Here is a 22,401-nt window from a genome sequence, read left to right as displayed (position 1 = left end):
CATATCTGACGTAGGGATGTTTAACTACTTGGCAAAGCATCGAAATGGATTTAAATCAAGTTCATGCCTGTTATGGGTGTGAACTTGAATAAACTTGCTGCCCCGTAGAGCAGCAAATTGTTGAATGGTTTCAAGAAGGGGATAGATATATTTCTAATCAAAAACAGGATAAAGGGATTTAGGGAAAAAGTGGGGAGGTGGATTTGAGACCAGGGAGAGATCAGCCTTGATCTGATTGAATAGCATATCAGGCTCGAAGGGCTGAATTGCCTCCTTCTGCTCCTAATTCCAATGTCTCCAGTGAGGGGTGATGAAAATTGGAAGTTGTGATCTTGCCAGCAAGGTTCGCTACTTTTGGGTTTCTCCAGATCTTGAGCCCCCATCACCACTCCCATGGAGAGCAAGCACAGGCTCCAGATCACTCCCAGTGAAATGAACTCCTGGAGTTATTTTGGAACGAGCTCCAAGCTTCCTCACCATTTAGCTTAAAATTCAATCAATTCATGATATCCTCCACTTAATTAACTTTCATTCATAACTGTTCTGATCTAACTCATAGATTTACTGTTGTCCCTTAATTTTAAAACATTTACTCCCCCCTTCCCCCTTTGCAGCGAATTCCTAGGGTGATCACATTCCCATTGCCACTCCTTTTTGCAGGTCACTCGATTTGACAGATATTCTCAGTGCTGTTCACACTGCTTTTCATGGGAGTTGGAGTAAGCTGTGCTACATTCCCAATGTTGGCTGTTTTAAGATCACTGTATCCCATTGCCATTATCAGGAGCTTGGATCTGGTGGCATTGGGATTTGGGTGAGGTGGACTATTTTTGCGAAACTTTTAGGGTGTAGCAGATTCCCAAACAAGGGAAATTTAAACAAGGTGCTTATATTCCCAAGAATAAGAGTTGCAATGAGGTGTTTAATATTCCAAACGATGGGAATTTGGATATCATTTGTTCGATTGCCTTTAATGGGAGTGTACCAGCTTCTAATGAATTTGGGGTGGCATGGTGGCACAGCGGTTAGCACTGCTGTCTCACAGCATCAGGCTCCTGGGTTCAATTCCCAGCTTGGTTCACTGTCTGTGTGGAGTTTGCACATTCTCACCATATCTACGTGGATTTCCTCTGGACGTTCAGGTTTCCTCCCACATTAGATGCATTGGCCATGCTAAATTGCCCCTTAGTGTCCCAGGATGCATAGGCTAGAGGGATTAGCAGAGTAAATATGTGGGCTTACAGGAATAGAACTGAGGTGGGATTGTTGTCGGTACGGACTCAAAGGGCTGAATGGCCCTCTTCTGCACTGTAATGATTCAATGATTCTGATACTGGGAAATTGATCAAGGTGCACTGGGCTTGCAATAGTGTGAGTCCAGGCAAAGTATTTTAAATTTTTAATATTCAGGGTTTGGTCGAGCTGTAGTCCCTCCCATCTTCGGAAGCTTTGTGTAGAGTACACCCATTACTAAGGAGCTAAAAGGTGAGTTGAGTCGGAAAACTATCAGTCTGCAGACATTGTGACTCAGTTTGTGTTACACAAACACCATGATCTCATCCAGTGGCTTGCGTTTCAAGTCTGGCACAGTGGCTTCTTTCGCTGGATAACCAACTGGCAGCAATAACAACAACTTTTCATTCGCTGGGCGCCCAAGGATAACACGCACTCGAGGACCACAGTTCAGAGGGGTTGTGGTGACAGTCACAAGGCCAGCATTCTGTGGGAGGGGTGGGGAGGATGGGAGAAACAAAACACTGCATTAAAATTCTTTTGTACAAATTCACCATTGGCTGGGCTCTAACTAAAAGAAACTAAACCACAACATTTTTGTTTCAGGAGGATCCACTCCAGCTCGAACTGGCAGTGAGCATGATACTTTGCTGACATGGAAACTAAGTGCAGCTAATCCCCTTCTACTGGCCATTTGTTGACTGTGTCCAGAATTCTACATAAAGGAGACCACTGCCACATCAATAATGTTCTTAAAGCCTGATGTGGTCGTGTCCTCAAGCTGTGGTTCAGTGGTCATCCTTTTGATTCATTCATAGAATGTGGACGTTACTGGCAAGGTCAGCATTTATCAGCAAGCTTTGTGCACGAGCAGTGGGAGAGAGCACATTCTGAGTGAGACACAGCCAGACTGAGTTTGGGTATCAGACATTTGGTGCACAGCAGAAATTGAATGTTGCCTGGCATGGAGGGGCTGGGTTACAAGGAAAGGTTGGAGAAACTGGGACTATTCTCCTTGGAAAGACGGAGATTGAGGGGGGACATGATAGAGGTATATAAGATACTGAAGGGAATAGATAGAGTTAATAGTAAGAGACTGCTCCCTAGACTGGGTACAAATACGAGAGGTCATGATTTAAGGGTGAGGGGGGAGAGGTATAATTTGGAAGTGAGAGGAAGGTTCTTTACGCAGAGAGTTGTGGGGGTATGGAAGGCGCTACTGAGTAGGGTGGTGGAGGCAGGAACATTGGACTCGTTTAAGGTTCAGTTAGATAGACACATGAGTGAAACGAGGATGGAGGGTTATGGTAGGGGCTATTAAATAAGGTTAGAACCTCGGGAGACACCGGAAAAGCAGACTTGTAAGATTAACGTTTTTGTCTTTTTATTCCGCAGGTGGAGGTCCACCTCGTGTCAAACGAGGGGCATGCACACGGTGGATCGTGCGTGGGCTGCTCTTGGAAGTTCCAGGAGTGGCCTAGTACTTCGTGTCGGTGTATGTGCTTGATCCTGGACCGGTAGACGGGCACCGCAACAGTTCGGTGACTAGCACTGCTAGCTGTGTGGATACATGGATTTGGGCCTGTGTCTGTGGGAGTTTGCGCATTCTCCCTGTGGTTGCGTGGGTTTCCTCCGGGCACTCCGGTTTCCTCCCACATCCCAAAGATGTGCTCTTAGGCTGATTGGTTTTACCAAATTGACACTATTCTCCCCTGAATCTGGCTAAGTCAGGGGTTCCATTCGTAGACACGCAGGGTAGAATAGGTGTAGGGTGATGCGGCGGCGCGGGCTCGTTGGGCCGCAGGGCCTGTTTCCCATGCTGGGTTGTTCTTTGTTCTTTGTTCTTTGAATGAAGAGGGGAAAGAAGTGCTTTTTGTTTTCTAACAGTTTAAATATTCAGAGAGTGGGCTTGCTCTGCTGCAGCTGTAGAGGCTACAATGGAGAGAGCTGATTGATAATAGTGAATGAGGTAGGGAAGTATTTGCTACTTCGAGTGCCTATAATTTCTAAGATCTTTTTGTAGTTGTTAATTTGTATATTCTGTAGTAACGAGGACCAGGAACGAAGGGCCTGAGAGCAATTGATATTATTTGATATTAAGCATCTTCGAAAAGTTTAATTCAAAGAGATGGGGGTGGGGTGGCCTCTCAGGAGAAAGCAGCATCAGCAAAGTTCATTGCACACTGTTGCCTCTGCTGTGAAAGTGTGAAAATGCAATAGTTATGGGGGATTCAATTGTAAGGGGAATCGATAAGGCATTTCTCTGGCCATAACCGAGACTCCAGGATGATATGTTGCTTCCCTGATGTGAGATCAAAGATATTTCGGAGCTGTTACAGCACATTCTGGAGGGGGAGGGTGAACAGCCAGTGGTACACATTTGTGAAAAAAGGTATGAGGTCCTAGAAGCATAATATGGGACTTCGGAAGTTATCTGAAAAGTAGGGCTTCAAAGGTAATGTTCCCAGGATTACTGCAGTGCCCTGTGCTAGTCAGAATAGAAATAGCTGAATGGATCAGGTGGATACATGGCTGAAGAGATGGTACAAGTGGGAGGGTTTCAGACTCCTGGGACATTGGAAATGGATCTGGGGGAGGTGGGGCCAGTACAAACTGGACAGGTTCCACCTGGGAAGGACCGGAACTGATGTCCCAGGGGGAGTATTTGCTACGGTGGTTGGGGAAGGTTCAAAACAAAATGGCAGGGGGATGGGAACCTATACAAGGAGTCAGAGAGGGAGAATCAAGAAGGGAACAAAAGACAGGTGAGGGGAACAAGAAAAATGATAGGAGGAGAAAGCAAAGGCCAGAATCAACAAGGCCACAGTAAAAAAAAAATGTGAAAGGGATGAGATGGATTGAAAGCTGGTTGGCAGAAGAAAACAAAGAATAGGAATGAATGGGTTTTTTTTCCAAATGGCATGCCATCACGAGTGGGGTACCGCAGGGATCGGTGCTAGGATCCCAGCTATTCACAACATATATTAATAATTTAGATGAGGGAACTAAATGTATATCTCCAAATACACAGATAACACAAAGCTGGGTGGGAGGATGAGCTGTAAGGAGGATGCAGAGATGCTTCAGTGTGATTTGGACAGACTGAGTGTGTGGGCAAATACATGGCAAATACAGTATAATGTGGGTAAATGTGAGGTTGTGCCTGGTAGCAAAACAGGAAAGCAGATTATTATCTGAACGGCTATAAACTAAGAGAGGAGAATATGCAATGAGATCTGGGTGTCCTCGTACACCAGTAACTAAAGGTAAGCAGGTGCAGCAGGCATTAAGGAAAGCAAATGATATATTAGCCATCAAAGTGAGAGGATTTGAGTATAGCACCAAGGATGTCTTGCTACAAGTATACAGGACATTCAAGAGGCCACAACTGGAATATTGTGTGCCATTTTGATCTCCTTATCTGAGGAAGAATGTTCTAGTTAGAGAGGGAGCGCTGTGATTCCAGGAATGGCAGGACTGACATATGAGGGGAGATGGAATCGATTAAGATTCCTTCACTAGAATTCAGAAGAATGATGGGGGATTTCATAGAAATCTATAAAATTCTAACAGAACTAAGAAGGATGTTTTAGATGGTCTGGGTGTCCAGAACCAGGGATCGTCGTCTAAGAATATGGGGTAAAACTTTCAAGACTGAGATGAGGAGAAATTTCTTCACCCAGAGAAGGAGCCTGCGGAATTCTCCACCACAGAAAGCAGTTGAGGAAAACACATGGTAGCCGGAATTTTACTGTCCCACCCGCCAGGGGAATCGTTGTGGGCGGGACACGGATGATGCAAAGGTCTGCTGACCTCAGCTGGGATTTTCCGGCATTGGGGTGAACACAGCCAGAAAATCCCACGCGATATGTTTTCGAGAAGGTGTTAGATATGGCTCTTGGGATGAAGTGGATCAAAGGACATGGGGGAAAGGCGGGATCAGGTTGAGTTGAATGATCGGCCATGATCAGAATGAATGGTGGAGCAGGCTTGAAGGGCCAAATGGCCCCCTCCCGCTCCTATTTTCTATGTTATTACCCTTCCTTAATTGTTATTGAGAAGCTGGTGACACTCTTTCCCACACTCCAGGCAGGCACAGAATTAACTTCGCTGGAATGTGGGAAAGAATGTACAAAGGCCATTAGGAAATACTGATGAAAAATGATAAATACCCAAGTCAAAATAAATCCTGCACCAAGATAAGGGGACAATTGATGAGAAACCACTTTTCACAATTAGAGAGATGGAATTGGCTGTTTCCAAACCAGAGATCACTATTTTCTGGACAGCAAGAGATTATATAGCTTGAACAATTTAGAACTATTATCAAATGTCAAATGTGACAGCACAATGTCAATTTGCTTTCAAAGGGCCAACCTTAATTCATTCAGATTCACTCTGAGACTTATTGTCCAAGTTGGGGTAGACGGGTAGGAGTGGAGGGTGATGGGTTATCACCAGAAGAAATTGCAAGCATTCCTGTCTCTACTGCAAAGTCACTAGGCCATCGTGAATCTCGGGAATCAGAACTAATCAGAGGTCAATGAATACAGGTTTTTGTCTCGGCCTCCTGGGGCAGGGTTGCCAACCCTCCAGGATTGACCTGAAGTCTTCAGGAATCAAAGAACAATCTTCAGGACATGGGCTATGTGTAACCATGAAGAAAGTCATTGAGACATGAAAAACATTGTGTTTTTCTGATTTTCTTTGAACTTTTTCTTAAGCAGATAAAAATATTGGGTGTGGGTGGATGGTGGATGGCTGTTTGGCTGACAGTCAAGCATCATCCAATTGGATAATGAGTCTTTTTGCTTTCTGATTGGAGTAAACAGGCAGTGTGCCACAAGGATGGATATATTGACCAATGAATGTCTGGGGGACAATCACATGATAAAACTTCCAGGAATACATTTCATCACAGTTGGCATCCCTAATCAGAAGTGAAAATTTACCTGAAGTACAAGAGGTTAAGCATAAAGAGAGGCACTGGTCATAAAAATCCAATAAAAGTGATGACCTACAGTGTTGGAACCATTGTTCAAATCAATTTAAATGGTGACACCAGCAATTACATCCCATTATCAGATAAAGTTTGAGTTAAATCTAATTGAAAAGAGCAGCATTTATAACTTGTCAAAAAATGGAAGGCAGGCAGTTAGGAGTATTACAAATGGAGATACCACCACTGAGGACCAGTTGTTGTCATGTATTTTTAATTGAGAGCCAGGCAATTAGAATGAATTCAAAGGGAGATTTGGCTGGTTAGAATCCATTATGATCAACCCGTGATCAGAACCCATTCTAACTGGAGATCCAGAATGCAGTATAAATGAGGAAGGTATTAGAACAATTATAAAAGTGGGCATTATGGGCATAAATTTTGCCCAAAAAAACTGGGTGTAATTTTAGGGCCCTGTCACAGCTGGGGGGGTGGCGGGTGTGTAAAACATAGAGAACCAACCAAAAGTCTATTAACTGTAGCAGGAATAGAAAATACCTCCACAGGAGGGGCAGTAAAATTCCACCCCAACAGTTAAATCCCATTATAAGTGGAGACCGTTAGTTGGAGCCCCGTTAAAATGGAAAGACTTGGGCCAGGAATTTCTGGCCATGCTCACCCCAAGACCGGAAAATCCCACCCAAGATTAATGGACCTTTGCACAGTCCGTGACCCCTCCAGTACGATTCCCATAGAAGGAGGGATGAGAAAATTCCACAATTGACATTAGAGTCAATTATAAATACAGGCACCAGCAGTTTGAGCCCATGATACAGAGAGGGACCAGCAGTTAAAACCCACGATAGTTTGGATGGCAGTTAAAGCCCATTCTAAATGTAGGAACAGACTGTTAGCAATGTTATAGATGGATTGACTAATACATACAATTACAAATATCATCAGTTCCAACCTACTGTGAATTGAGGCAGGCAATTAAAAGACAAAAAGATGAGCAGTTAGAACATCAATGGAAACACCAGCAGTTACAGCCCATTTATAATGGTTTCTAACTGCTGATCCCTCTATTTACAATCACTGGGATAGACATCAGACCAGTTCAAAAAAAGGGGAGAGCATTCAATCCAATAGTCTGCTATTCAGGTTGCAAAGTTGTAGGGCAGCATGGTGGTTGGCACTGCTGCCTCACAGCGCCAGAAAACTGGGTTCAATTCCAGCTTCAGGTGACGTTTTGCGTGCAGTTTGCATGTTCTCTCCATGTCTACGAAGGTTTCCTCTGTATGCTCCAGCTTCCTCCCCTAGTCCAACGATGTGCAGGCTAGATGGATTGGCCATGCTAAATTACTTCTGAGTATCAGGATGACCAGCAGGGTAAATACAAGAGGTAATGAGGATAGGGCTTGGGATTGTTGTCAGTGCAGGCTCGATGGGCCAAATGGCCTCTGCATTGTAGGATTCTATGATTATCCCACAGGTACATTCTAATTAATACATACTCGTGGCACAGACTGGAGGTGCAAGTCTGTTTGGGGCAGGGTTTGTGTTGGGAATTGCCATCAGTTAACTGTAACTCCTAGCCTTCAATTTACCTCTTCTCTGCATTAATAGCCTCTTTGCGATCAGCTGTACCTCCTGTTTGGAGATGGAGGAACACAGGAGGGAGGAAGTGCTGAAGTAAAACCTTTGGTTAGTGGAGCAGGGAGTATTTCCTGCGATCAGGGCTATGTCACATTTCCAGACTTACCTGCAGAGCTGCCAGCAGAATTCCACAGGAGATTGAAACGCTGATCTCATTGTAGTAATGGGTCTTCTTGCCAGTGGGTACAATTCCATAGATTTGCTTAAATACAAGGATCAGATAGGGAGCAGTATCAATATAGTCTTTAATCCAGTTCGTCCTGCAATGAGACAGGTGATACTTATTTTATATAGCCTCCTTTGCAAGCCATTTGCATTACTGACCACACCATGAAAAACCGGCTTGAGGCGTTGAGCCTAAGTTTATTTACTGAGATGAGATTCTTCTAATCAAACAAAAGCAAGCAGCTAAAAAAAAATTGTAACTCCGAGAATGTGTACTCTTGAACTATTCTGTTTCGGGTTCCCATCGTGTTCCGTTGTTTTTAACCAGATGTTCCTCATGCTACCCTGCCACATAACAGACTGATCTAGAAGGTGAGATCGCAGGGACTGGGGATAGAGTACTAGATTGGACTGAGGATTGGCTGACTGACAGAAGGCAGAGTGTCGGGATAAATGTGCCCTTCTCTGGCTGCCGAGATGTAACCAGCTGGATGCTGCGGGGATCAGTCCTCGACCTCAACTGTTTACAATCTGTATTAATGATCTGCAAGCAGGGACAGAGTGTAACACAGGAAAATGTGTGGATGATACTGAAATAGGTGGGAAAGCAAGCAGTGAAGAGGAGATGAAGATTTTACAGACGGATATGGATAGGCTAGGAGAATGGGCCAAAATTTGGCCGGAGTTTAATGTGGATAAGTGTGAGATTGCCCATTTTGGCTGAACTAATCGAAAGGCAAGTTGTTATCCAAATGGATCCAAATGGAAAGCAGATTCAAAATGTGTCTGGGCAGAGGGATCCGGGTATCTTTGTTCATGAATCACAGAAAGTCAGTGTGCAGGTACAGCCTATAATAAAAAAGACTTATCAAATTACTTCACGGAAAGGGTTGTGAATCTTTGGAATTCTCTGTCCCAGCATTGTTGCTGCTCCATCTTTGAATATATTTCAGGCTGGGATAGACAGATTTTTGGGCATCCACAACCCTGGGCAGAGAATTTTCAAGATTTATGTTTGCAAGCTACAACTGCTTCCTTCAAATACGGTGGCACAGTAATTAGCACTGCTGTCCCACAGCACCAGGGAGCTGGGTTCGATTCCCAGCTTGGGTCACTGTCTGTGTGGAGTTTGCATGTTCTCCCCGTGCCTGCACAGGTTTCCTCCAGGAGCTTTGGTTTCCTACTACACTCCAAAGATGTGCAAGTTAGGTCAATTGGCTGTGCTAAATTAGTGCTCTATGATGTGTAAGTTAGATCATCAAACTTAATATCCTGATTCCCCCGTTCTCACCATATCCCTTGATTCCTTTGGTCCCAAGAGGTATATCTAGGGGGCGATTCTCCCATCGCGACCCGCAACTTTTTTGGTGGGTCAGGCTGGGAGATGTGCATCACCGGCCATCTTCCAGGATGTGACATGCTCCGGGAATGCATGCACATCTCCCAGACCCAGACAACAGTCGGAGTTGAGGCCATCCTGAAAACTTACAAGAGGACAGGTAAGTCATTTGAATCTTTTTTTTAATGTAGTTTAAATATGTTTAGCACGCGATTATCGGAAACTTGCCAGACCCGATTGAATCTCTTACCCACACCAGCCAGGAGTACTTCATTCCGGTGGGGTTTAGAGTAGCTCCTCATGTTCAGGGCACTAGCAGGAGACCCGCCGGAATGAAGGGGCGGGCCCTCTAGGGGTCAGGCAATATGGGGGTGGTGCCCCCCGGGCATGGGTACCCTGGCAGTGTCAGTCTGTGCCCACGAGTATTGCCCAAGGGGCAAAGTGCCCATGCAGAGGGGGCATCAAGGCACTGCCCATCTGGCAAGGGGCGGTGCCTATTGTGGGCAGGGCCTCAGGGTGATCAGTGGAAGTGGAAGGTCCTGCTGCCATTTTGCATGGTGATCAGTCTGGGATGGAGGGAGGGCAGCGATTGGGGCAGCCTTGGGGTGGGGGGAGGGGAGGGGTGGGTTGTTTGCCAGGGTGAGGGGATCTCCAATGCTGGGGGAGGTGGGCTGGACATCGCAGCACCCCGGGATGGGTGTGATCAGGGCTGGCCCAGGAATTGTGGGGGCCACAATCAGGCCGTGGGAGGGGGCTGGAAAGGCAGCACCGTGGGGGTCCCAGGCTGGCCAGTGATCGAGCTGACCAGCAAACGGGGACCGATCACGGCCACTATGCAAGTGCAGAGTTCCAGAACACTCAGACTCTGGCGTGAATAGGCCCCAACTCTCTGCGTTTTTAATGAGATTCACAATTGAGACTCTGCAGTGCACAGAATGGAAGATTCGGGTGTGAAGTTGAACTGAGAAAACAGTCATGATCTAGAACAATTTTCCCACCAATTCAGCACTTTTGGAAGAATCGCCCCCATCCTTTCTGTATCTACCCTGTCTAACCCTGTCAGAACTTTATAAGTTTCTATGCGATCCCCTCTCATTCTTCAAAACTCCAATGACTACAATCCTAATTGACTTAGTCACTCCTCATATGACAGATCTGCCATCCCAGGAATCAGCCTGGTAAACCTTTGCTATACTCTCTCTATAGCAAGGAGGTACTTCCTAAGATAAGTCCACAAAAACTAAACAGAATACTCCAGGATTGGCCTCACCAATATCCTGTATAATTCCAGTAAAACATCTTTATTCCTGTACTCAAGGCAGGGGAGATACTTTGGGGGGGCGGGGGGGGGGGGGGGGGGGAATTTCCCATTCCACCCTGCCACAGGAATCATAGCGGGCGGGGGGCAGACCATGCAAAGTTCAGTTGGCCTTGGTGAAATTTTCCAGTTTTGGGATTGAGCGCAGCCAGAAAGCCCCACACACTCTCAGATAGTCGGTCAGACCTGAAGGGCTGAATGGCCTCTTCTGCACTGTAGGGTTTCTATGAATCGATGGCCCATTTTGTAAAAACAGGATTTACTTGGAATTGGCAATAACGTACAACTGAGTTGATGAAAGGCACTACATAAATGCAAATCCTTTGCTTTATTGGTCATTTAAAATCAGTTCCCATCAGTCATCACACAGAGCGACTCATGTGATTGGACGTACCTCAGCTGCTTTAAATCGGAGACCCATTTCTTTCCCATTCTCTTTTTATAGTTAATTTCTTCTTCCTCCTCAATAATTGCACGGATTTGATGTTTTGTCTCTGTGTCTTGTACAACTACAAAGGTCCAGGGCTCTGTGTGTGCGCCACTTGGAGCAGTGCCTTCAAGAGATCCGGAAATTGGCTTCATTATCAGAACATTACACAACATTTGGCCCACTGTTGCTGTGCCGGCTCTTTACACTTTGCACTCCCTTCCACGTGCCCCACTGTTAGCAAATATTCCCTTTTCAAGTTTATATCCAGTTCTGTTTGGGAAGTTACTGTTGAATCTGTTCCCTTTCAGGCAATGCATTTGTGTCCATGAAGCTACGTAGAAACATGGGTAGGTCAAGTGAGTAGGCAAAACTCTGGAAAATGGAATATTAAGTGGACAAATGTAAAAATATCCATCTTGGCAGGAAGAATAAAAAGAAGCTTATTATAATGTAAACGGTGAAAGGTTGCAGAGCTTTTGAGGTGCAGTGGAATCTGGGTGTCCTATTACATGAGTCACAAAAGGTTGGTGTCCAGCAAGTAATCTGGGAAGCTAATAGAATTTTATAACTTATTGTGAAGGAAATTGAATACAGAAGTAAGGAGGTGATGCTTCAGCTGTACAGAGCATTGGTGAAACCACATTTGGAGCATTGTGTCTAGTGCTGGTAACCTTATTGATGGAAAGATATGAATGCATTGACAAGCAGTTCAGAGATGGCTTACTAGACTAGTATCAGAAATGGACACATTTTCTGAGGAAAGGTCGGAGAAGTTACGTTTGTATTCACTAGAGTTTAGAAGCATAGTGATGATTGATCAAAATCTTTAAGATCCTGAAGAATATTGATCGGGTGGATGTGGAGAGGTTCCCTCTTGTTGGACAATCTAAAACTAGGAATCACTGTTTACAGATGTGGGGTCATTCATGTAAAACAGAGGAGGACAATTTATTTCAGCCTAGAGTTGAGAATCTCTGGAAATCTCTTCCATACCTGCTGTCCGGATGACACTGTCAATCACCTCCCTGGGGACCATTTCCTCACTGATAAAACGAATACTCCTTCGCGCATTCATCAGCTGATAAAACTCGTTGGCTCTGCGGATCATTTCATCCTCTGAGTAACGTGGTGATGAATATGGAACATGCTGCACTTCCAGATCTTCCTCCTGAATATCCCCTGCTGAATTTGAAAGGACCAGAGTTAAACTGGTCAATTACACAGAACCATGTTGAATCAAGCATTCAGTCTGGGATAGAAAACATCAAACTGTCTGAATTCAAGCTGTCACAACACAGAAGGCAATGGCCTACTGGTATAATCATCAGACTATTAATCCAGAAACGTAGCTAATGTTCAATCCCAGGCATCAATCCCACCACAGCAAATGTTGGAATTTGAATTTGGTATTAAAAAAATCTGGAATTAAGAATCTACTGATGACCATGAAACCATTGTCGATTGATGGAAAAACCATCTCGTTCATTAATGTCCTTTAGGGAAGGAAATCTCCAATCTTTACCTTGTCTGGCCTACATGTGACTCCAGAGCAACTAGGGATGGGCAATGAATGCTGGCCAGACAGCAAAGCCCATGTCCCACAAATGATTAACAAAAAAAACCAGAACAGTCACAATGCTTTGGTCCAGAGGGTTCTCAATGCTGGGTCACTGGTCACTCCAGTAAAAAGATATAATGGGGGGAATTCTCCCATCCCACCTGTCACAGGAATCGGAGGATGAAGGGGTGGGGGAGTGGGGGGTGAGGGGTGGATCATGCAAAGGTCCATTGTCCTCGAGCGGGATTTTCTGGTTTTGGGGCAAACATGGCAGGAAGCTCCTGCCACGTGGCCTCTATAATCTGGAGTGTGCCAGATTGAAGCTGATGCAACTAAAAATCGGGACAGATGTAAAACAGGCTGCACCATCATGCAGTGTCAAGATCTCCCCCATACCTAATAAATTAACCAGCCTGTAACTCTCTAGATTAGCTCCCCTTTGATGGATTCTACATGGCTGCAGCCATAGTCAGGAGACCTCTGAAATGTAATTTCCAGGGTCTCGGCAATTTAATCACACGATGGGTCCAATGCTGCAATCACTCTGAACTGACCCAGGCCAGCCTGAGGTCCAAACCAAATCAGCATCAGATCACACGTGAACAGAAGTAGTTGTGTTATGAGCAACAAACAAGCTTGGTGCAGTTTGTTGGTTAAAGCCTAATGAATCTTGGTCAGCTTCAACACTGAGTTCCCCACAGCAAGTTCCACAGGTGTGGGAGAGGCAGGTCAAGCTACAGGGTGGGAGGGGAGTTGAACTAGCAATGACCTTCTGTGTTCTCATGGAGCCAAAATGCTTGTTTTGCCCTTTTATTCACAGATTTTGCAAGTCTCCTACAGCCAACGTATGACAACAGTTTGCATGATAGAGCAGCAGACGAGCAGGCTCCTTGCCTCTTTAGAGGACTATCTGATGACAGTATCAGGTGGGCTTTTCATGTCAGTGGAGGAATCAAAGAGTCCCCTCCCAATTTTTAACATATTTTCCCCAAGAGCAAATCAGCCAAAAGGGAACTTCTCCCCATTGATAAGTAATACAGCTAATTCAATCATGCAATGATTACCACAACCAGCTCAGCCCCATGACTGATTCCTGATGTCACTCACTCAATCACATATTGAATATTTTGAAGGGAGTGTCAAAATCCAGTAGCTGGTAGTTGCCACACAAACCAAATACCAAAGGAAACTTGGCAAATTGTCACAACTATTTTCTTTTTGTACTTTGACCATGAGAAGATTCATGTACTGAAGTCAGAAGCCACAAATTGCAGTGATATTGCCACAAGTCAAACCCACTGTTGCTGTAGGGAAAGTGTGTCACAAAGCTTCTCACTCAACTGTGAAAATTCAAGAAACTTAAAAACAAAACCCTGCTTTCTAACAAAACAGACAAATTTCTAGCTCAGCTGAAAGCTGTTTCACTTTGTGTCTTCACAGCACTTTTCCCAGCACAAAGCAGCATTTCAGGAAGTTTTACGTGGCCACTCCCCACATAGCTCTCACATCTCTCCTCAAATAGTTCTCCCCTCTTTCATCTGTATTCAAATGTCCTTATCCTCCTTCAAATCTCACCTTTTCCAGAATATAAAAATAATTTATATGCTCCCTACTGCTCCTTCTCTCTGCTAAAATAATGCTTTATTTATTTATAAACTTTTTCAAACTCCTTTCTTACTTTCCTTTGAAAGTTAACAACAGAACAAAATCAGCTTTATTTATCTCCGAATGCAAATTTCTATCCAATGCACACTAACAAGCCTCCAAAACTATTAAAATTAATGCCCTCTTTCCTCACAAAGTGCTGGAATGGTATCAGTGATGAGGAAGGTAGGCTTATATGGAGTGCTGTTCTTCTTAACACAGAGAGGGTTTGGGGTATTCAACATCATGAATGCTTTTTTTTAACTCATCAGTGGGACATGAGGGTCACTGGCTGGGTGAGATCTATTTCGCATTCCTCATTGCTTGGAGGGCAGTTGGGAGTCAACCTCATTGCTGCGGCTCTGGAGTCACACATAGACACGACCAGGTAGGGACAGCAGATTTCCTTTCCCAAAAATACATTAGTGAACCAGATGGGTTTTTCCGACAATTATTTCATGATCATCAGTAGATTCCTAATTCTAGATTTATTTTATTGAATTCAACTTTCCACTACCTGCAATGGCGAAATTCGAACCCAGGTCCCGAGAACATTCGTTGAGTTTCTGGATTAACAGTCTAGCAATAATCCCACTAGACCATTACCTCCCCATGTTCTAGTAAATCAGGAGAAGCTGTTTCCAGTGGCAGAGTGTTGGTGACCAGTGGGCACAGTTTTGAGGTGACCAGGAAAAGAGGCAGAGGTGACTTGAGGAAATGTCCGGGATCTTGGGGAGGTAACACAAGACGTAGTGCCTGGAGACGGATGTAACAAGTGATCCCACTTCAGTTGGCAGTGGGACCTGGGGCAGTATGTTGCTGGCGAAGGCCATGGCCACTGCCTGATTATGGATGGCAGCCTGCAAGAGCTGCCACTCCAATCAGAGTTGGCCATTGCTGAGCTGCAAGGACAGGGTGCCACAATGCTTGGCCATTTTTCAAGAAAGGTAATTAGGGTTGACAGATACTAGGGCCTGGTGATTGATAGAGTGGGGCCAGGGAAGGGTGGTCTGATGCTAGCAGCAGAGATTTGGGCTTGGGAGCAGCCATTGCCACAGGACAGGGGGCTCTCATGTGCCATATGTGCCCATAAATGTGCCCCCTCTCTCCCCACTGGAAGACACCAGGTTCCACCCTGGTAGCAATAACGTGCCTGTAGAAGTGGAATTGGCACATGATTGGTCATATAAGTGGTTGAATTGGTGAACCACCAAGTGGCAGATCTGCCAATTTTCCCAGTGCTAGCAAAGTAACATAGCAACAGGAAGACTCCCAACACCACCCTCCTCCTTCCCACGGCCATAACGTCAGTACTCCTACCTCCCATTCCATCCTGAAAAAGTCTGGAAGTTTCCAGTTATCCTTTTATGGCACGAGTGTTGTAATTTAGAATGCACTGTCTGGAAGGGGTGTGTTGTGGAAAATTCACCACTTCGGAGTCAGACTTGGAGGTTCAACAGTTTTATTCAGACAAAGCTTTGGGAGAAGTGCTGGCGCTCCGCAGTGCAGGCAGTCACCTTCTCAACTACACAATGGTAGTTAAACATCTTTTATACTTTTTAGATGATAGACAGTATGGACATTTAGCTGTTAGCACATCATTACAAGTTGAGTAGACAGTACAGACATTGATAGTTAGCACATCGTTATACACAGACAAGTATGGACATTGACAGTTATCACATCATTGTACATAGAGTAGATACATTTATGCAGTTATGTCTTCTATCAATGGCTGATCTTGTTATATACATTTATGTATTTATGTCCCCTCATCAGTGGCTATCTCATTATCAAACTCATTGTTCTGGGTCTGCTTTTATCTCAAGTTTAAGGTGCCTCAAGGTCTGACCTGTTTCCTGCAGTAATTTAAACATTACAGGTTTTAACTCTTTGTGTAATGTCTGCGCCCAAAGTCAGTGCCTCTTAATGTCCCTTTCCAGAGTCCATTTTGTGTGTCAGGTAACCATTTCACTCCAACTGGTGGTAGAAGCAGATTGAATAGCATCATTCGTAAGAAAATGGGATATTTGGAGGCATATATTTGTAGAGCTACAAGAAAGAAAGCAGGGTGTGTGATTAATAGAGTGGCTCTACTCGAGAGCCAGCACAGATACAACGGGCCAAATGGCCACTTTTCATGATGAATCATGAAAAGTGCAAAGGGTCATCTGTACTCGAAACGTCAGCTCTTTTCTCTCCTAACAGATGCTGCGAGACCTGCTGAGACTTTCCAGCATTTTCTCTTTTGGTAAACTAATTTAACCTTTGTCTCCTCATCTTTTCCAATTGCAAGTGTTCAGCTTTCCAGAAGCTGGTGGAGTAAGTGTTAGCTGTGACCAGCAGCAATGGTTCAGTGAATAGAGTGTCCTCCACACTGAAGGATCTACGGAAGAATGGAGAGAAGCAGGGAGAGAGCTGCCTTTGTCAAGATCACTTCAAAAAGTCATGCAGTAAATTCCTCAAATTCAACCTTGGAAGAATGCATTTATTGGAAGTAGTAAAAAGCAACATCTCCACAATGTGTTTTGTTTTAACTCAAGAGCAGTTAGAATGTGGAAGTCAGTACCATGAGGAATAGCTGAGGCAAGCAACATATAAAGGAAAGCTGGAACAGTGCATGAGATGAAGTGTTAGAAGGACATGCTTACAGGGGTAGGATAGGGTGGGAGGAAGCTCGTGTGGAACACAAACACTGGCACAGACCTGTCCACCTCCACCCAATCAAATCCTTTCATAACCTCAACCTCCTCTTTCCTACAAATAAAAACCCCTGTCTGTTCTGCCTTTTCTGTTAGGTTCAATTCTACTGCCATTCTTGTAAGTCTTTTTGGCACATTATCCGATGCCTTATGTCTTTTTTGATAGTTTGTGAGGTTAAATACTCATCTTAATAAAACTAACATTTAACTAATAGTTACTAATCTTGCCTTTTAAAGGATAGTGTGTGTTGTGGTTGGCACGCACATTTTACATAGGGAGGGAAACCAAGGTTAGGGATCATAAACGGAAGGCAGTTGTTTCCCTTCCCACACCCAGTGATGCAAAAGGCAGACTTTCATTGATTTCATTGCCAGTTATTCCTGGAACAGGTCGAGTAGCCTGTTGCCAGAAGCTAATAGCTTGAAGGGTGCCATTCTGCAACAAGCATGGCTGACCAGGAGTCACTCCCATCTGCTTATTGGCATGTTGGAAGTATTTTGCAAGTTACCACTCAACCTGTTTGGCTGCATTCTGGACACACCTTTCTTGACCATCAAGAACTGACTAGGGTGGGATTTGAACCTGGAGCGTCTGGCTCAGAGGCAGGGATGCTTCCCACAAGACGTCAAATTCCATAAGGAGTTCAGCAGAATCTTAAAGAGGTGGTTAAATGTGGTACCTGCAATCACAGTATGTAGTTGAGAAGACAAAGCATATCAGGGGAATGTAGACACATAAAGGAAATGGAATGTGAGGCATTGAATAAGAAGAATTGGGAGGAGGCTCATGTGAAATATAAACAGTGGCAAAAATAAATAATCTGTTGCTGTTGCTGTGCATCAAGGTATTTGTACATAAACATCACCAGCCTATTTCTGGCCTTGAAATCAGTAGCCAAAGGTACAGGTCAATAGCAAATCCACTTTTTTTTTGAAATGAGTTATAAGGACATAAGAACATAAGAAATAGGAGCAGGAGTAGGCCATCTAGCCCTTCGAGCCTGCCCCGCCATTCAATAAGATCATGGCTGATCTGTCGTGGCTCAGTTCCACTTTCCCGCCCTCTCCCCATAACCCTTAATCCCCTCTCTTATCAAGAACCCATCAACCCGCTTCTTAAAAATATTTAGCGAGGCAGCCTCCACCACTTCAACGGGCAGAGAATTCCAGAGATTCACCACCCTTTGAGTGAAGAAGTTCCTCCTCAACTCCGTTCTAAACCGCCTCCCCTTTATCTTGAGGCTGTGCCCCCTAGTCCTACTGTCTTTTTTGAGCGGGAAGAGTCTCTCCACCTCTATCCTATCCATCCCATTCATCATCTTATACGTCTCAATGAGATCTCCCCTCATTCTTCTAAACTCTAACGAGTACAAGCCTAGTTTATTCAGCCTCTCCTCATAGCTCAATCCCCTCAACTCCGGTATCAGCCTAGTAAACCTCCTCTGCACTCCCTCCAGGGCCAAAATATCCTTGCGCAGGTGCGGCGCCCAAAACTGCACACAGTACTCTAGCTGCGGCCTCACCAATGCCCTATACAGCTGCAGCAAGACCTCCCTACTTTTATATTCAATCCCCTTCGCTATGAAGGCCAGCATCCCATTCGCCTTCCTGACCACCTGCTGCACCTGCAAGCTGGGTTTTTGCGACTCATGCACAAGGACCCCGAGGTCCCTCTGCACCGTCGCCTGCTGCAGTTTTTCGCCACGTAAGTAATAGTCCTTCCTACCATTCTTCCTACCAAAGTGGACCACCTCGCACTTGCCAACATTAAATTCCATTTGCCATTTCCTGGCCCATTCGCCCAGCCTATCTAGATCCTTCTGCAGACTCTCCACACCCTCCGCACAATTTGCCTTTCCCCCAATCTTGGTGTCATCAGCAAATGATAACCTATTGAGTTAATAGCTAACAGGAACACTTGCGTGCCAGCTCCATAAACAGGGGAAAAGTGTGTTTTCTTCCACATCAAATTTTCTCGTGTGGGTCAAAAGTTATTTATTATACAGCTGCTCTATGTCTTTTTTCAAAAGTGGCAGCAGGTTGAAATACCAAACTCGTCGCTCAGTTAGGATGTTTTCTGATTAAATTAGGGATGACACTTGCTTTGCAGTACTGAGGCAATGCTGTTCTGTCAGAGGTGCCATCATTCAAATTAAATGGTAAACATTGGCACCGGTTGATACTAAAGGTCTCATGGCAGTATTTAAGTGAAGCGATGTTACCTGCACCTTGACAACATCGCCTTGATGACACGGTATATGTGCTGGCTCTTGAGTAGAGCCACTCTATTGATCTCACACTTCTGTATTGTTTCTTATAGCTCTGTAAATGTATGCTTTCAAATATCACATTTCTTTTTGAATGATGTTGACCCTACCTCAGCTAATCTGCTGCTCAAACTCTCATCCAACCCTTTGTTAGTTCTGAGCTTGACTTTCCAATGATTAAGTGGCTAGCCTCCCACATGGCCTGCTATTTTTCACATCTCAAAGTTTGAGCTGATCCAAATCTCTGGGTGGAGTGTTGATCAAGTGGGGCTGCTTTGTCGTGGATTGAGTCATACGGTGTGAGTGTTGTTAGAGTTGCACTCATCCAGGCAAGTAGAGAGTATTCCATTACAATTCTGACTTGCGCCTTGAAGATAGTGGACGGGCTTTGGAGAGTCGGGGAGTGGGGTTACTCGCCACATGATTTCCAGTCTCTGACCTGGTCTTGCAGCCACAGTATTTATAATGACAAGTCCAATTCAGTTTTTGCTCAGTGGTAACCCCAGGATGTTGACAGTTGGCCATTCAATGATGGTAATGCCATTGAATATAATGGGGAAATGGTTGAATTCCCTCTTGTTGAAGAGGGTCATTGCCTAGCACTTGTGTAGTGTGAATATTACTTGCCACTTATCAGACAAAACCTGAAAGTTCTTCAGGTCTTTCTGTTACATGTACTTCAAATAGATGTACTGCTTCAGTACGAGAAAAAGTAATATCAAAGTAAAGTTTATTTATTAGTTACAAGTAAGGCTTACATTAACACTGTAATGAAGTTACTGTAAAATTCCCCTGGTCACCACAGTCTGGCGCCTGTTCGGGTCAATGCACCTAACCAACACATCTTTCAGACTGTGGGAGGAAACCGGGGCACTTGGAGGAAACCCACGCAACATGGGGATATCATGCAAACTCTCCATTGACAGTGACCCAAACCAGAAATCATACCCCGGTCCCTGGCGCTGTGAAGCAGCAGTGCTAACCACTTTGCTACCATGCCACCCCCAAGGAGAATTACAAAACATTGTGCACTTATCTGCGAACATCCTCACCTCTGGCCTTATGGCAGAGGGAAAGCCTTTGATGAAGCTGAAGATGATTGGACACTACTCTGAGGAACTCCTGCAGTGATGTCCTGGTCCTGAGATGATAACCTTTAACCATCACAACCATCTTCCCTTATGCAGAGTATGATTCCATCCAGTGGAGACTTTATCCCAATTTCCATTGATTCCAGTTTTGCTGGAACTCCTCAAAGTCACCTTGAATGCAAGAGCAGTCACTCACATTTCACCACTTGGATTCAGCTCTTTTGTCCATGTTTGAATTAACGTTGTAGTGAGGTCAGGAGCTGTGAGGCCAGGCAGAACCCAAATCTGGTGAGCCGATTATTGCTAAATACTGCTTGAATACAAAGTGATGGGAGGGTTAACCAACAATGCAGATGATGAGAGTACATTGGTGGAACTGACAGATTGAATTTGTCCTGCTTTTTGTGTACAGGACCAACTTGGGCAATTTTCCACATTCTTAGGTGGATGCCAGTGTTGTAGCTGTACTGGAACAGCTTGACCGGGGCAGGCCTAGTTCTGGAGCACAAGTCTACTGTTGGAATATTGTCAGGGCCCATAGTTTTTGCTGCATTCTGTGGTTTCAGCCATTTCTTGATCTCACGTGGGGTGAACTGAATTGGCTAAAGACTGGCATCTGTAATGCTGGGGACTTCAGGAGGAGGCTGAGGCAGATAAACCACTTGGCACTTCTGGCTGAAGCTCATTGCAAATACTGATCTATACCACACCAAATACATTTCAACACAGTAACATTACCAGAAAGCACACAAGGCAACTTTATCTTAAGGGAGCTAGAATGATAAATCAACCACTGTTTACACACCATTTGGAGTAATATGTTTAGTTCTCTACACAGCACCTCAGAAAGGATATATTGACCTTGGAAGGAATGCAGCGCAGATACACCAGAGCTAAAAAGATTGAATTATGAAGACAGGTGGCAAAGATATATAACTATGTAAAATTAAGAGGTTAAGACTAATGGAATTGATGGGATATATAGAAACTATTTTGGCATAGTGATTACCACTGCTGCCTCACAGCGCCAGGGACCCAGGTTCGATTCTACCCTTGGGTGAGTCTGTGGAGTTTGCCCGTTCTCCCTGTGTCTGCACGCGTTTCCTCTGGGTGCTCCAGTTTCCTTCCACAGTCCAAAAATGTTAAATTGCTCCTTAGTGCCAGGGAGATTAGCAGGATAAATATGTGTGGTTACGGGATAAGGTCTGGTATTATTATTGGTGCAGGCTCAATGGGCTGAATGACTTCCTTCTGCACCGTAGGGATTCTGTGGTCCTATTTCCTCAGGTGGAGGAATGCAGGACAAGGAGGCATATCCTTAAAATTGGAGCGAGGCTGATCAGAGATATTCAGAAATATCTCTTCACATCAAGAATAGAGGAAAGGTGGAACTCTCTTCCCTAAAAAGCTGCTGAGCTGGGGTCAATTGAAAATTGCAAAACTGAGATTGATTAGTGTTTGTAGACAAGGTAATGGAATCAAAGGGATTAAATGAAGTTACAAATCAGCTACAATTTCACTGAATGGCAGACCAGAATCAAGGGGCTAAATGGCCCACACCTGTTCCTGTGTTTTCTGCCCCACTCGAGCCCAATTTCACCACCATCTTCTTGATCAAATTGCTGTCCAATTCTATTTCATATTTAACCTTACCACTCTGGTCTCCTGCGAGCTCTGTCTCATCTCGTAAATCTTCATCCGCCCAGGGTCTGGAACTGATTCTCTCTTCAGTTTTGATTTTGTTCTCTCCCTTTGTCTTTCTCTGATGGTTCCACAGGAGAGCCAAACAAATGCAAATCACTGCGATAAAAACAGGTGTCAGGGAAGAGAAGGGGATCATGGTGAGCAGCTTATTGTCCAGGGTTCCGCTCCCCTTGGCATTCAGCTGACTATCTGAAGGACTGACCAGCACTTTTACAAAAACAGTTAAAACAAAGTCAATAGCACTGAACCGAAACATGTTTATTTTTGATCAATCACATGGAAACAGCCTGCTCACATTCTTAAAACGGCAATGTTCATGGAAACTCTTTACCAAAACCAAGTATTGCAAGTCTGT

At 44.6% G+C, this 22,401-nt stretch overlaps 1 protein-coding gene across 2 annotated transcripts; it reads right to left on the bottom strand.

Annotated features, from left to right (window-relative positions):
* Positions 1–1,537: 1,537 nt before the first annotated feature.
* Positions 1,538–22,182, bottom strand: iyd (iodotyrosine deiodinase). Of its 2 annotated transcripts, none has more exons than XM_080199745.1 (5): positions 21,996–22,182; positions 12,074–12,262; positions 11,045–11,204; positions 7,935–8,088; positions 1,538–1,720 (listed from the first exon to the last, which is right to left on the bottom strand). In XM_080199745.1, the coding sequence occupies exons 1-5, from the start codon at positions 22,180–22,182 to the stop codon at positions 1,538–1,540; spliced, it is 873 nt and encodes a 290-aa protein (XP_080055871.1). The 2 variants fall into 2 exon arrangements, with proteins under 2 accessions (XP_080055871.1, XP_080055872.1); XM_080199746.1 differs by having other exon boundaries at positions 12,074–12,259.
* Between the last annotated feature and the right edge of the window lie 219 nt (positions 22,183–22,401).

The sequence above is a fragment of the Carcharhinus amblyrhynchos genome, chromosome 12, assembly GCF_965287045.1.
Source record: "Carcharhinus amblyrhynchos chromosome 12, sCarAmb.v2.hapA, whole genome shotgun sequence".
In the NCBI taxonomy this organism is placed as follows: Eukaryota; Metazoa; Chordata; class Chondrichthyes; order Carcharhiniformes; family Carcharhinidae; genus Carcharhinus; species Carcharhinus amblyrhynchos.
This window is presented reverse-complemented; position numbering and strand designations above follow the sequence as displayed.